Source organism: Cibotium barometz, chromosome 32 (genome assembly GCF_041138505.1).
Source record: "Cibotium barometz isolate CiBa-2024 chromosome 32, ASM4113850v1, whole genome shotgun sequence".
NCBI lineage: Eukaryota > Viridiplantae > Streptophyta > Polypodiopsida > Cyatheales > Cibotiaceae > Cibotium > Cibotium barometz.
The window spans coordinates 53,737,099-53,750,947 of NC_141077.1; the positions used below are offsets into that span (position 1 = coordinate 53,737,099).

The 13,849-nt window shown below is 41.0% G+C and overlaps 1 protein-coding gene across 2 annotated transcripts; it reads left to right on the top strand.

Moving 5' to 3' along the window:
* The first annotated feature begins 8,901 nt into the window (after positions 1–8,901).
* Positions 8,902–11,856, top strand: LOC147620351 (trifunctional UDP-glucose 4,6-dehydratase/UDP-4-keto-6-deoxy-D-glucose 3,5-epimerase/UDP-4-keto-L-rhamnose-reductase RHM1-like). 2 transcript variants are annotated; one of them, XM_086772557.1, is made up of 3 exons: positions 8,902–9,172; positions 9,444–11,026; positions 11,127–11,856. In XM_086772557.1, the coding sequence occupies exons 1-3, from the start codon at positions 8,911–8,913 to the stop codon at positions 11,583–11,585; spliced, it is 2,304 nt and encodes a 767-aa protein (XP_086628683.1). In that variant the 5' UTR covers positions 8,902–8,910; the 3' UTR covers positions 11,586–11,856. The 2 variants fall into 2 exon arrangements, with proteins under 2 accessions (XP_086628683.1, XP_086628684.1); XM_086772558.1 differs by lacking the exon at positions 8,902–9,172 and having other exon boundaries at positions 9,230–11,026.
* Positions 11,857–13,849: the final 1,993 nt, after the last annotated feature.

Here is a 13,849-nt window from a genome sequence, read left to right on the forward strand (position 1 = left end):
GGGCCTCCTAATTTTAAGGGATTAGAGCTTAAAAAGTTGGGCTTAAGGGAGACAAAGGCTATGATGACCCCTATTTTTTGCCTTGCCACATCAGCCATACCCCCCTAGTTTCACTTTTTAAAGGGAATATTCTCATTATCTCTTACTTTTTGACTTTTCTCATACTTTCTCATACTTTTTGATTTTTTTATCTTCACTCTCTCTACAAATTGAATCTTTCTTGTCAGTTTGAAATCTCCTTTCTCATTAACTCCCACCATATCTCCCTTCCACATTAGCAAAACATTCTCGTATTCAGGTGAGCCCCAAAAAGTGAAATTTTTTATTTTTTAACATTTTGAGGTGGAAAAAACACCACCCAACCAATATGTATAAATTTTTTATCTTCACTCTCTACAAATTGAATCTTTCTTGTCAGTTTGAAATCTCCTTTCTCATTAACTCCCACCATATCTCCCTTCCACATCAGCAAAACATTCTCGTATTTAGGTGGGCCCCAAAAAGTGAATATTTTTTATTTTTTATTTTTTTACATTTTGAGGTGGAAAAAACACCACCCAACCAATATGTATGATGAAAATAAATTTTTCCCTCCAAAAAGCTTGTAATTCAAGGGTCACGTCAGAAGCCTGTCAGGAGCCAGTACATCCATAACTAACTGTCAGGTCCCCACAACCCCATAAACATAACTAACTATCAGGAACCACTACATCCATGAGATCCCGAAATTGTGGGATCCCAAAAATTAATTTTTTTAAATTTTTCTCATAAATGTAATTTATTGATGAAAAACTCCATGTTAGTATATTTGCATATCAAAAATATCATTTTCTACTTAGAAAAACGGATTTGTGTTAAACTTCCAACAGCAAAGTTTTAACAATCTCTCTCTCTCTCTCTCTCTCTCTCTCTCTCTCTCTCTCCCTCTGAGGATCTCTCTGCTTTAGCTTCTTCCTTTGCTTAGCTATGGAGCCTTTGCAAGCTGTGTGTGTAGCCCCTTGTGAAGCTAGAAAACGAAGGTTGATTTACACATTCATATTCCTGAAGAGTATGGCAGCTCTAAAAAACCAATCCTACTAATGCACAATCTGTCCAAGCTCGTAGGATAGCTAAGGAGAAAAATGTAGATCTTTGGGTAGATGGGCATATCTATCCAATTGACCCTCCATTAAGAGAAAACCCTCCTTTCCGCAATTTATCATCTTTTATGCAATTTGTTGGGTGAAGGAGAGCTTGGCTTGTTAGGATACTGCAGAAGATTGACTACAAGTGGAGCTTGGCAAACCCATATTCTCCAATCTCAATTGCAAGCATCACAATCAAGAAATCAAGTTTTATCAGAGGAACACTGAGTTGCTGATAAGAAGAGCCCCTTTTGCTCGCACAGTGAAGGAGATTCTCCAATGATATAGAACAGAGTTGTGTGTGCAGGGGATTGCCCTTGAAGCATTGCAAGAAGCCTCCGAGGCTTACCTTGTTGGGCTTTTTGAAGACACCAACCTCCTTGCAATACATGCAAAGAGGATTACCATATCTGCCAAGGATCTGCCAAGGACATGCAACTAGCTCGGCGCATTCGAGGTGAGCGAGACACGATCTTAAGATCTTAGATGTTAGCCTTCTTTTTGAAGCAACTCTTTTGTTTCAAACCCCCCTTTGTAAACAAGCCTATCTGGCTTTCATTTGTAACCTTCTAATAATTAAAATTTTAAGTTTCTCTTACAATGTCTCGGAGTGTCATCATGTTTGTTTAACATGGAGTGTCTATCATGCGCCAGTTTGTCACCCAAGGCATCAAAAATGCTCCTGGAGGACTGAGGAAGTTGTGCCAGAATAGTGCAAATTTGGCCTCTGCAATAGTGATGTAGGCTCAAAATTCGCACTATTCTGGCACTTCTCTCCTAGCCACTCAGGATCATTTTTGATGCATTTATAATGAAGTTGAGCACACTAATTGTGAGAAACATTAGTTTACAAGATAAAAACACCTTTAATCATGTGTAAAAATACAATGTTTATCATCCAATGCATCAAAATTGCTCCTGGAGGACTGGGGAAGCTATGCCAGAACAGTGCAAATTTAGGCTCTGTAGTGGCGATGCATGATGAGAAAACGTGGTGCTCATGCTAGATCAAGTGTGTGGAGAGGAGAGACTCACAAAATACAAGAACAATATCTTGCTTATTAAGTTGTTTATGAATACAACTAGGCCTTGCTCAAAATACAAAATGCCTCCTAGCTCCACCTTTAAATAGGTGAGCTAGTGGACCTTAAGTCCCTTCACACTCACACCCTTTTCTTCCCCTTCTACATAACCTTAGTCTCTTAATACCCCCCCTCAATACCAACTATGAAAGAATGGAATAGGTGGTATTGGACATAGGTTGCCTTTATAACATTAGGCATACAAGGATGTCATGCTGGTGTGGTTATCTAGGATTTACAAATATGTTCCTAGAGCCTTAGAGGCTAATACAATGATGCCATCTAAGTCTTTATTTGATGTCGATGAAGATGTACACCTCAATGATGGTGCACCCCACTCTTTGTGCTTGCTTGACTTTTTGTAGTTGACATGCTTTAGACATACATGCCATTGCTTCCACATGCTTTCCACCTTGACCATTCTCACACAATGATCAAAACAAGGCTGCCACCCTTGCTTAAGTGGTTTGCTTAGATGTTCCTTCAACATGCTTGATGGTTCCTTGAATACCATACCTCCTCCATGGACAATGAGGGCCTTCCTTCTTAGAGTAATGGTTATGAGGTAGATTTATATGGGAAAGGGAAAGGGAGGGTCTTACCACTTGCCTTATGAATTGGTCAAGGGCAGTGTCTACTCCACAATTACAACAACTTTTGTGCATGTTGGTTACATGATACTCATTAGGGTTTGAAGATACAAGTTTAATGAGAGTGAGTAAGTGGTTGAGGTAAATGCTCAAACCAATAAGGTACATCATCCTTGGCATGGCTCATAATGTTGCCAATGCCTCTTAGAAAGACAATGCCAAGAGATGTTTAAAATCATGACAAACAACAAGGTAGAGTACTTAGTGATGCTATGCTCAACCTTACAACTCATCTTAGACGACCTACTCAACCTAAGCTCTAGATACCATGATGAGAAAACATGGTGTTCATGCTAGATCACGTGTGTGGAGAGGAGAGACTCACAAAATACAAGAACAATATCTTGCTTATTAAGTTGTTTATGAATACAACTGGGCCTTGCTCAAAATACAAAATGCATCCTAGCTCCACCTTTAAATAGGTGAGCTAGTGGACCTTAAGTCCCTTCACACTCACACCCTTTTCTTCCCCTTCTACATAACCTTAGTCTCTTAATAATGCAGGCCCAAAATTCACGCTGTTATGGCACTGCTCCCCTAGCCACTCAGGATCATTTATGATATAATGAAGTTGAGTACACTAATTGTGAGAAACAATAGTTTATTAGATAAAAATAGCTTTAATCATGTGTAAAATTACATTGTTTGTCATCCAATGCATCAGAATTACTCCTGGAGGACTGGGGAAGCTATGCCAGAACAGTGCAAATTTAGGCTCTACAGCGGCGGTGCAAGCTCAAAATTCGCACTGTTCTAGCACTGCTCCCCCAGCCACTCAGGATCATTTCTGATGCATTTATAATGAAGTTGAGTACATTAATTATAAAAAATAGTAATTTACAAGATAAAAATACATTTAATCATGTGTAAAAATACATTATTTGTCATCCAATGCACTAGAATTGCTTTGGAGGGCTAGGGAAGCTACGCCAGAACAGTGCGAATTTGGACTCTACAGCAGCGATGCAGGCTCAAAATTTGCACTGTTCTGGCACTGCTTCCCCAGCCACTCAGAATCATTTCTAATGCATTGTGAAGTTCAGTACATTGATTATGAAAAACAATAATTTATAAGATAAAAATACCTTTAATCATGTGTAGAAATATATTATTTGTCATCTAATGCATCAAAATTGCTCCTTAAGGGCTGAGGAAGCTGTGCCAAAATAGTGGGAATTTGGGCTCTACAGCAGCAGTGCAGGCTCAAATTTACACTGTTCTGGCACTGCTCCCCCAGGCTCCCAGGGTCATTTCTAATGCATTCACAAAAACAATGATGGTACAAACTAGAAAAAACAATGATATACTTGATGAAAATAAGTTTGCAAAAACTGTATTATATTCATAATAAGAAGTGATACATCATCTTTATTACAAAAGCTTTCTTACAATATTGAGCTTCCTTCTCTTCTTATTGGGCAGTGTGCTCAAGGAGTGATTGGGCTATTTCTTGAGAATCCTATATGCCTATGCTTTTGGCTATACCTATACGAGCAAGAAGCTTACTCCTAAATCCAGAACCAAAAACATCGAAGGCAAGGGATTTTTTAATCAGAACTATACATTTGGTGCTCTATGCCATAGAGGCTACACAGAGCACCTTAGAGAGGGCTTTCAAAAAGAAGAGAGTGGTGTAGTCACTGTGAATAATGGCGATGCCACAGGAAGCCAACCAAGATAGTGCGCCAATGCAGCATCATGTCCATGGACCTTGGCCTGGTCTCTGCCGCCGCCTCTCCCAGCAAATGCGTCAATTTCAACCACCCTCTGCAATCAAAGGAAAAATCAAAATATTTTCCTATACATAATTCCCATGGTTGTCCCCCTCCTTACGCTTCCCAATATGTAAAAATATAGAAAGTGGCACAATAACCAAAAAGTGTAAGGGTTAATTCTAGACATGTAGTGGAATCAGATATACCTTTCTTCTCATCAACTTGAAACTTGACTCTTCCACATTGTCAAAGCTCATGATGCTAAAGTGCTGAGGCAGGTCTGCTAGGCTCCAATGCTTGCTTGCTGCCACTTGCTCAATCCATCCATTTTGCATCATCACAGCTACCTCAATAGGCATAATTTCTTCTTCTGAGGCTTGAAGTGGGATCCATGTCCCGTGCTTTTGCATCTATCTTTGGTAGTGCAGACGCATGTACAAAATAGAGTGTGCATTCAAGAACCTGAAAGACACTGTAGAATCTAATATATTGCACTTGTACACATCACCTTGATGTGACCCCTCATTAACCTCCCAACCCTCTCCTAGTAATCCTTGAATGAGGTCAGACCATACCTCCTTACAAATATACATTGTTTTTGTTTGGTGCATTGGCATGGAATTGAACATGTGCACAAAAACATGTAAAGGACAAAACCAATTTAGCCCTATTGACCTAGATGCCTTTGAAAACTTGAGTGATGTCTTAATATCACTTACCATCTTAAACTTTAATCATAAGATGGTCCAAGCATCTGGTTTGGTCCATTCGGGATTGTTAAGAGGGGGGTTGGGGATGTCTTCTAGCTTGCCAAATAAACTTGGTTTTTTATCTACAAAATATGAGTGAGAAAAGAAAAAGATATTGTTCTGTATAAGATCACTTGGGCTTTGAGATACAAACATTGCCTCTCCAATGGATGTATGCATAGCATAGAAAACTCCACTGAGGCTTTGGAGTGGTTGTTCCTCAACATAATTAGAGGGAAAAATATCTGCAGAGCAGAGAGACATAAGAAAATGGAGGATCATAAGAAAATTTGAAACAAAAAATCCAATATTAGCATGTTGTTAAAGCTGTGATTATGTTACACTAACAATTTGAAGGAAACCTTGATCGTTGGTCTTGAATGTACAGGTCTCCAAGGGTATACACATGTTGCACTATGGCAACCAGTCCTTCCTCCTTAGTATGCTTGAAGCTTGTAGTAGCCGCCCCTTCCAATGATGTAGCATATTCCCCAATTTGACGCACTCGATGTGGTCCCTTAGAGCTTGGCTGCATGTAGACCCAAGCCCCAACCCTGAATCTTGTTGGAGCCCAAACTCCATTCTCATCTCTTGTGTTACGCAGTAAAAGCTCTTCCACCTTCTCCCTAGGTCTTCTCACATTACTGGAAGAGGCCATGGTGGTATTTAAAGAGAAGAAGGGAAAAGAAAAGCTTGTTTTACAACAGAGGAGTGGAGAGGAGAGAAAGTTCAGGGTTTTCAGTGCAGCAATGGAAAGCTTAAAAGAGGGGTTGAGTTTGAGAATAGGCTTCCTGAACCTAGAGTAAACTAAAGAGGGATAGAGTTTTTGTAGCAATGGAGAGGGAGGGAGCTTGAGAGAGAGAGAGAGAGGGAGATTGAGAGGGAGGGAGCTTGAGAAGGAGGGAGAGCTTGAGAGGGATGGAGTTTCTGCAGCAATGGAGAGCTTAGAAAAGGAAGAAAGAGAGAGGAGAGGGAGCTTGACAAGGAGGGAGAGCTTGAGAGGTATGGAGTTTCTACAGCAATGGAGAGCTTAGAAGAGGAAGAAAGAGGTTCAAAATGAGCTTTCCAAACCTAGAGTATGTTGGGGGGAAGTTTGAGAGGGAAAACACACTTTTGGGAAAAAAATTAAAAATTTTCAAATTTTAGGGGTTTTAATCTACGCGATTCTAGGTGGGGGGACGTTTAACTTTGGGGCCCAGGAGGTAGGGGGACAAGAGTAGTAATTAGACCCCATTAGCAAACCAAAGCCTAGGCCCCCTAGGGTCAAAGAAGTAAAAAATGTGCACCCAGCCCTAGGCCCCCTAGGGTCAAAGAAGTAAAAAATGTGCACCCAGCCCTCTTCCTATTGGTCCATTCCTAATCAAAAGTTAATCCAAGAGGCCCTCTTTGGGTCCAAAAAATTCCTAATGCTGATAGACTTTGATGGATAAGTTGCAACTCTATGACTTGCTATAATAGAAGAGTAAGTCCACTTACATATTAATTTATTCTCTCCATGGGTTTTTAAATGCCTAATTTTCAAATATATTTGCATTTTAGGAAGAGAAAGTTCATACAATTAATAGCTCTTGGGAGAGTTAGCCATAAAGGCTACGTGTATAGGTTTACGAGGGCCATGCACTATTCCATCTCTTCCTTAACAAATATTTTTAATGGGATCTCCTCATAGACACAACACTCAAGTTGAAGAGAAACATGGAAGAGGAGAACTCCATCATCCCTAGTACAAGTTCACAAAGAGGAGGAGATAAGGGGTGTTGTTACTCTTAAATCATATCTAAAGTAATTAAAAGGAACATTTCTAGAAGGCATTTGTGCCTTATCATAAAGATATGTGCGTCTCTTGATTCAACTCATATGTACGGAAAGATGGGTCTTATATAGGTATCACTTAACGATTTCTATATTTATCAATGTCTCTAGCTTATATCTGCATGTAGAAAATAGTAAACCACACCTCATGTACATAAAAAGATGGGTCTTATATATAGGTACAACTTAATTATTTCTATTAATATCTCTAGCCTTATATATAATTAAGTTGTACCTATTTGGGTCCAAAAAATTCCTAATGCTAGTAGACTTTGATGGATAAGTTGCAACTCTATGACTTGCTATAATAGAAGAGTAAGTCCACTTACATATTAATTTATTCTCTCCATGGGTTTTTAAATGTCCAATTTTCAAATATATTTGCATTTTAGGAAGAGAAAGTTCATACAATTAATAGCTCTTGGGAGATTTAGCCATAAAGGCTACGTGTATAGGTTTACGAGGGCCATACACTATTCTATCTCTTCCTTAACAAATATTTTTAATGGGATCTCCTCATAGACACAACACTCAAGTTGAAGAGAAACATGGAAGAGGAGAACTCCATCATCCCTAGTACAAGTTCACAAAGAGGAGGAGATAAGGGGTGTTGTTACTCTTAAACCATATCTAAAGTAATTAAAAAGAACATTTCTAGAAGGCATTTGTGCCTTATCATAAAGATATGTGCGTCTCTTGATTCAACTCATATGTACGAAAAGATGGGTCTTATATAGGTATCACTTAACGATTTCTATATTTATCAATGTCTCTAGCTTATATCTGCATGTAGAAAATAGTAAACCACACCTCATGTATATAAAAAGATGGGTCTTATATATAGGTACAACTTAATTATTTCTATTAATATCTCTAGCCTTATGTGCATGTAAAGATGACTCTTAAAAAATAGTTTTTTATCATTCCCAAGTGGTAGTTACTCACAAAGGATACTTTAAAAAGCTACTCAAAAAAGACCTAATTGGATTTGATAACTTAAACCTCCTTAATTGAAATGGTAATGAATGATTGTGCAACCATGTTATGATGAAGCTTAACTAAAAGACCGTAGACCTCCTTGGAAAAAAGGGTTACGAGTGATGGTGATGCTAACCACTTGACATAAGTGCATGGTTAAGGTACGTTCACACAATCGACCAGAGCTCGATGCTTATGAAAAGTCAAATTTCCAAATGATAAGTGCACATTGACACATAAATGCTCCCTTTCTAGTACACATAAAATGCTCCTATTGTTTTCCACCATCAAGTTCCAGGAACAACTCATAGGGCCTGTATAATCCATGACTACACACACTAGGTATAACATGAAGGCACATTGCATTTTATAGTGCAACTTCATGCAATGTCATACCATCCTCTGAGAAAGGTGACTTTAGACTTAGGCAAGAAAGATGCCTAACAATCCATTAATACTCTAATGATGCACTCAATTGCACCGCCTTAACATGCCCTTAGGCATCTTCTTGCCTAAGTCATCTTTTCGAGGGACTGTTTTGAAATGTCTAACCTTAAATGGACTGTTAGGCATCTCTTTTGCCTAAGTTTGAAGTCACTCTAAAATGCCATGTGCCTTCTAGTTGTATCATCTTCTAGAGGGAGCGTTTTAAATTGTATAACCATCAATGGATCGTTAGCCAATTTTTTTTTTTTCGCCCTAGTTTGAAGGTACTATAAAATGCCATGTGCCTTCAGGGTGTATATAACCTAGTTTCCTAGATCATGTGTAGTCATGGATTATACATGGTAACATGCCCTATGAGTTGTCCCTTCAATATTTTTGACTTCTCTAGTACGACGAGTCTTGGCGTTTTACGAATTCATTTTCTTTGCTCTATTTTCAACCGATCTTGGCATATGGTTCATGCCTTTCTCTGTAAAACACGAGTGGCCAAAGCATGCGCCATCACGGTTGGGTCTGTTTGTGCTGCTGATTTCTCTTGTGTGTTCACGTCTTACATTGTACCAGAAGGCTTCTTTTATCAAACTTTTTTGCCCTGGCCATTTCTGCTCTTAGAAAGTGGGTCTTCTTTATCAAACAAAGTCAGGCGGGATCTTAAGCATGCATATTTGAGCTCATTTTGAGCGTTTTTTGTGTCTTTCTGATGTTCGGTTCTCTTTAGCGTGCAATTTTGAGCTCATTTTGGGCCGTTTTTTCTGTCTTTCTGATGTCGGCTCCTCCTTAGTTTGCATTTTTGATCTCATTGTGGGGGTTTTTGGGTTTGATCTGTGTTTTTTTGTGGGCATATTCTTGATCTATAGTGTGAGATTTACCTTGATCTTTGCAACAGAAAAAGCGATGGCTTCTGCATCGTACACACCGAAGAACATTCTCATCACTGGGGCTGCGGGGTTTATTGCCTCCCATGTAGCCAATCGTCTGGTAAGAAACTACCCCCATTACAAGATTGTGGTGCTGGACAAGCTGGACTATTGCTCAAATCTGAAGAATCTTTACCCATCCAAGCCCTCCAAGAATTTCAAGTTTGTCCGTGGTGATATTGGCAGTGCGGATTTGGTCAATTATCTGCTCATCACAGAGGGCATTGACACCATCATGCACTTTGCAGCTCAAACTCATGTGGACAACTCCTTTGGGAATAGCTTTGAGTTCACCAAGAACAATGTGTACGGAACCCATGTCCTCCTAGAGGCGTGCAAGGTGATAGGCAACATCCGCCGCTTCATTCATGTAAGCACTGATGAAGTCTATGGTGAAACGGAGGCTGATGCAATAGTGGGCAACCATGAAGCGTCTCAGCTTCTGCCCACTAACCCTTACTCTGCTACCAAAGCTGGTGCCGAGATGCTAGTGATGGCATATGGCAGATCTTATGGTCTGCCCTTCATCACCACCCGGGGTAACAATGTCTATGGCCCTAATCAATTCCCGGAGAAGTTGATCCCAAAATTCATTCTTCTTGCAATGCAAGGTAAGCCTCTCCCTATCCATGGAGATGGGTCCAATGTAAGGAGCTACCTCTATTGTGAGGATGTTGCTGAAGCATTTGAGGTCATCCTGCACAAGGGCGAGGTAGGGCATGTGTACAACATAGGCACCACAAGGGAACGGAGGGTGCTGGACGTGGCCAAAGACATCTGCAAGCTTTTCAAGTTAGATCCTCAAAGAGCCATTCAATTTGTGGAAAACCGGCCATTCAATGACCAGCGCTATTTCTTGGATGACAAGAAGCTGAAGGATCTGGGCTGGGATGAGCGCACTACGTGGGAAGAAGGGCTCCGCAAGACAATGCAGTGGTACACTAGAAACCCTGATTGGTGGGGGGATGTGTCAGGTGCCTTGGTTCCTCACCCCCGCATGCTTGCGATGGGTGGGGTAGAGAAGCTTCTGGATCACACAGATCTTGGGGATCTGCCCAATGGTGTTTTCGACAACACGCCTGTGGTTCATGAAAATGGAACCGTGGTTGAAAACGAAGCATCTTCTCATGAGCCAGACTTCAAATTTCTTATTTTTGGGCGCACCGGCTGGATTGGAGGCCTTCTGGGGGAGATTTGCCAGAAACAAGGTATAGAGTATCATTATGGATCTGGACGGCTGGAGAATCGGGCTCAAATCGAGGCAGATATTGAGTCGGTGAAGCCAACACATGTCTTCAATGCTGCTGGAGTGACAGGCCGCCCGAACGTAGACTGGTGTGAAAGCCATAAGACTGAGACCATCCGTGCCAATGTGGTTGGAACTCTCACCTTGGCAGATGTTTGCTTGCAGCATGGCCTTCTGCTGGTAAACTTCGCCACAGGCTGCATATTTGAGTATGATGGGAGCCATCCTTTGGGCAGTGGAGTTGGGTTTCTTGAGGAAAATACGCCCAATTTCACGGGTTCCTTTTACTCGAAAACAAAGGCACTGGTAAAGTTTTACTTAATGTTAATGATGGTATCATTTGCAAAGTTTCCTTTTCTTTTCTTATTTCTCTTTATATGTATGTGTCGTTTTGTGGTGCTTATAGGTGGAGGAGCTCCTGAAGAACTACAAGAACGTCTGCACCCTTCGTGTCCGAATGCCGATATCATCGGACCTTACAAACCCAAGGAATTTCATTACCAAGATAACAAGATACCAGAAGGTTGTCAACATCCCGAACAGTATGACTGTGCTTGACGAGATGCTTCCCATTGCAGTTGAGATGGCGAAGCGGAAGCTGACAGGGATCTGGAACTTCACAAATCCAGGCGTCGTAAGTCACAATGAGGTTCTAGAGATGTACAGGGATTGCATTGACCCGAGCTTCAAGTGGGCCAACTTCACTCTTGAAGAGCAAGCTAAGGTTATTGTTGCCCCCCGAAGCAACAATGAATTGGATGTCTCTAAGCTCAAAAAGGAGTTTCCTGAATTGCTTCCTATCAAGGATTCCTTGATGAAGTATGTGTTCGAGGTGAACAGGAGACCACAGAAAGTGGGGAATTGATTTTTCCCATCGAATTCCAATTGCTTCTAGAGTGTCTAGCTCTTCAGTCTAATGATGGTGATTTATTGAGCCAGTCATTTGAAATGCTATGTCGGGAACATATTTTTGTGCCTGTCACATGTCACAAATATTTTTAAGAAATACATGCATATGGGTTTTCAGGAACTTCTGTTGTCTTTTCTTAAAGAAATATATTTAGTCTTACAATCATTGGCAAGACATGATCAGTCTATTATTAGACTTGTTTATATGAAAATGTTCTGTTCCAAAATGCATTGGATATGTGTCTTTTAGGACTAGACAGTGTGTCCAGTGGTAGTAGGCTGGTGGGTTTCGTACCCAGGTCCTTACCGTGGGAGGGAAAACCCTTTACCAGGCTACATGCCTGTAGAGAGTTTGCAACGAAATTTTTAAGTTTAGACTTGTTGTTTGAAGTGTGCCCGTTTCAGATGTTCTAAGCACAGCTCAAACCTCTGGAGTTGTGGAATAGGTGAGTAAAATGGGAGATGCAGGTACATTTGGCGATGTAGTACGTTCTTGTTACTGAGGTGCTGTGCTTCAGGGGTTTGATTATTTGCCATTTAAGCTATGTATTTGATGTTGGGTGCTGACAACGAAAGGACTGTAAAGCTTTCTAGACAAACAATTAAAGAGACAAAAGCATGAGATTAATTTTTTGATGCGATTAGTTGCTGAGTGCTTTCTGTTAAAGCTGCTGAACAGCTAGTGAATCCAGCAAGAGAGCACTACCATCTCAAAGGGGTCGTAGAGGGAGTCTCAGCCTTGGATGCAGCTCTGAGCTAACAGATTACTGGCTTTTTAAACTTATTTCTTCTTTCCATCATGGCAATTGTGCAGAGACCTGATGAAACTTTTTGTGGGATGCGTATTATTTGTGTTGGATGTGCAAATCTCGCATGGGATGCGTATATTGTGGGAAGAGTATTGTTTGTGTTGGAGGTGCAAATCTTGCATGGGTGGTGGGGATTGCAAGATGGAAAAGAGATGCCAAGTAATTCTACATTCAAAGGGAGTGTGGAAGATGAAAGGGTATATATAATCCAAAGAGACTTGTCCTATTTTTAACTCCCTCAAGCTTGTTGTTAGAAGACTGGAGGGCTGGTTAGGCAGAGTGGGGACTTGCCTTAGCATACTAGAGCCTCCGTAGGCCCATGCGGATGTGTGCATCTCTAGAGGTGCTAGGGGCCTTTATAAGGGGCATGCTGGACACATGGTAGCCAACCGTCAATTTCCTCCTTGGTGTGTGAACCATGGCACATTATGGGTGGTGTGGCAACTCTTTGGAATTAGAGCCTTGGTTCATGGTCTCAGGCCACTTCCTTCCGTGCTCGATTGGAGGGGGGTGTTGGATGTGCAAATCAATCTCGCATGGGTAGTAGGGGAAGGGATGCCAAATTATCACACATGCAAAGGTAGTGTGAAAGAATAAAGGGTATATATAGTCCAAAGGGACCCTTCTATCTTCAATTCCCATAAGCTTGTCTCTTGTAGAAGACTGGAGGGTTGGTTAGTTAGAGTGGGGACTTGCCTTAGCATGCGAGACCCTCTGCAGGCCCATGTGGATGTGTGTGCCTCCAGGTGGGCTAGTGCCCCTGCAAAAGGGGCATGTTGGGCACTTATGGTGGCCAACCATCAATTTCTTCCTTGGTGCGTGAACCATGACACATCATGGGCGGTGTGACAACTCTTGGTTTTCAAGAGTTTGCACTTGGAGATTATTACAATCAAGCTCAACCACCATGTTTTGGAGGGTTGCATGCTCTCCACTCCTAGTTTAACAATGATATAGGTTTTCTAGTCGTAGCTGAAAAGTTTAGGAGTCCAATGGAGCAAGGGGCTCAGATTGGTTTTCATTGTCAGTGGTTCTTGAACTATGGACTAGGGATTGAAAATGTGGAGCCGGATGTGTCTGCCTCCAGGGGGGCTAGCGCCCCGGATGCTGACAATATGGTTGCCAACGCCGGTCTGCCAATTTCCTCCTTGGTTCACAACACATCATCATGGGCGGCGGTGGGGCAACTCTTAAATTAATGCGAATGTCTTATTAATCAAAATTAATCAAAAATATGATGAAATGATAAAAAAAGATCTTTCCATACTACTTAGAGTGATCCAATTTTTTTTCCATAGATGCACCATTACAAGTATACTAGTCCCTATAGGTTTTACATGATTTACATCAAAAATGTAATTTTACTAATTAGATTATTAATATTTGTAGGCCTTTTGATAACCTGGAAGAA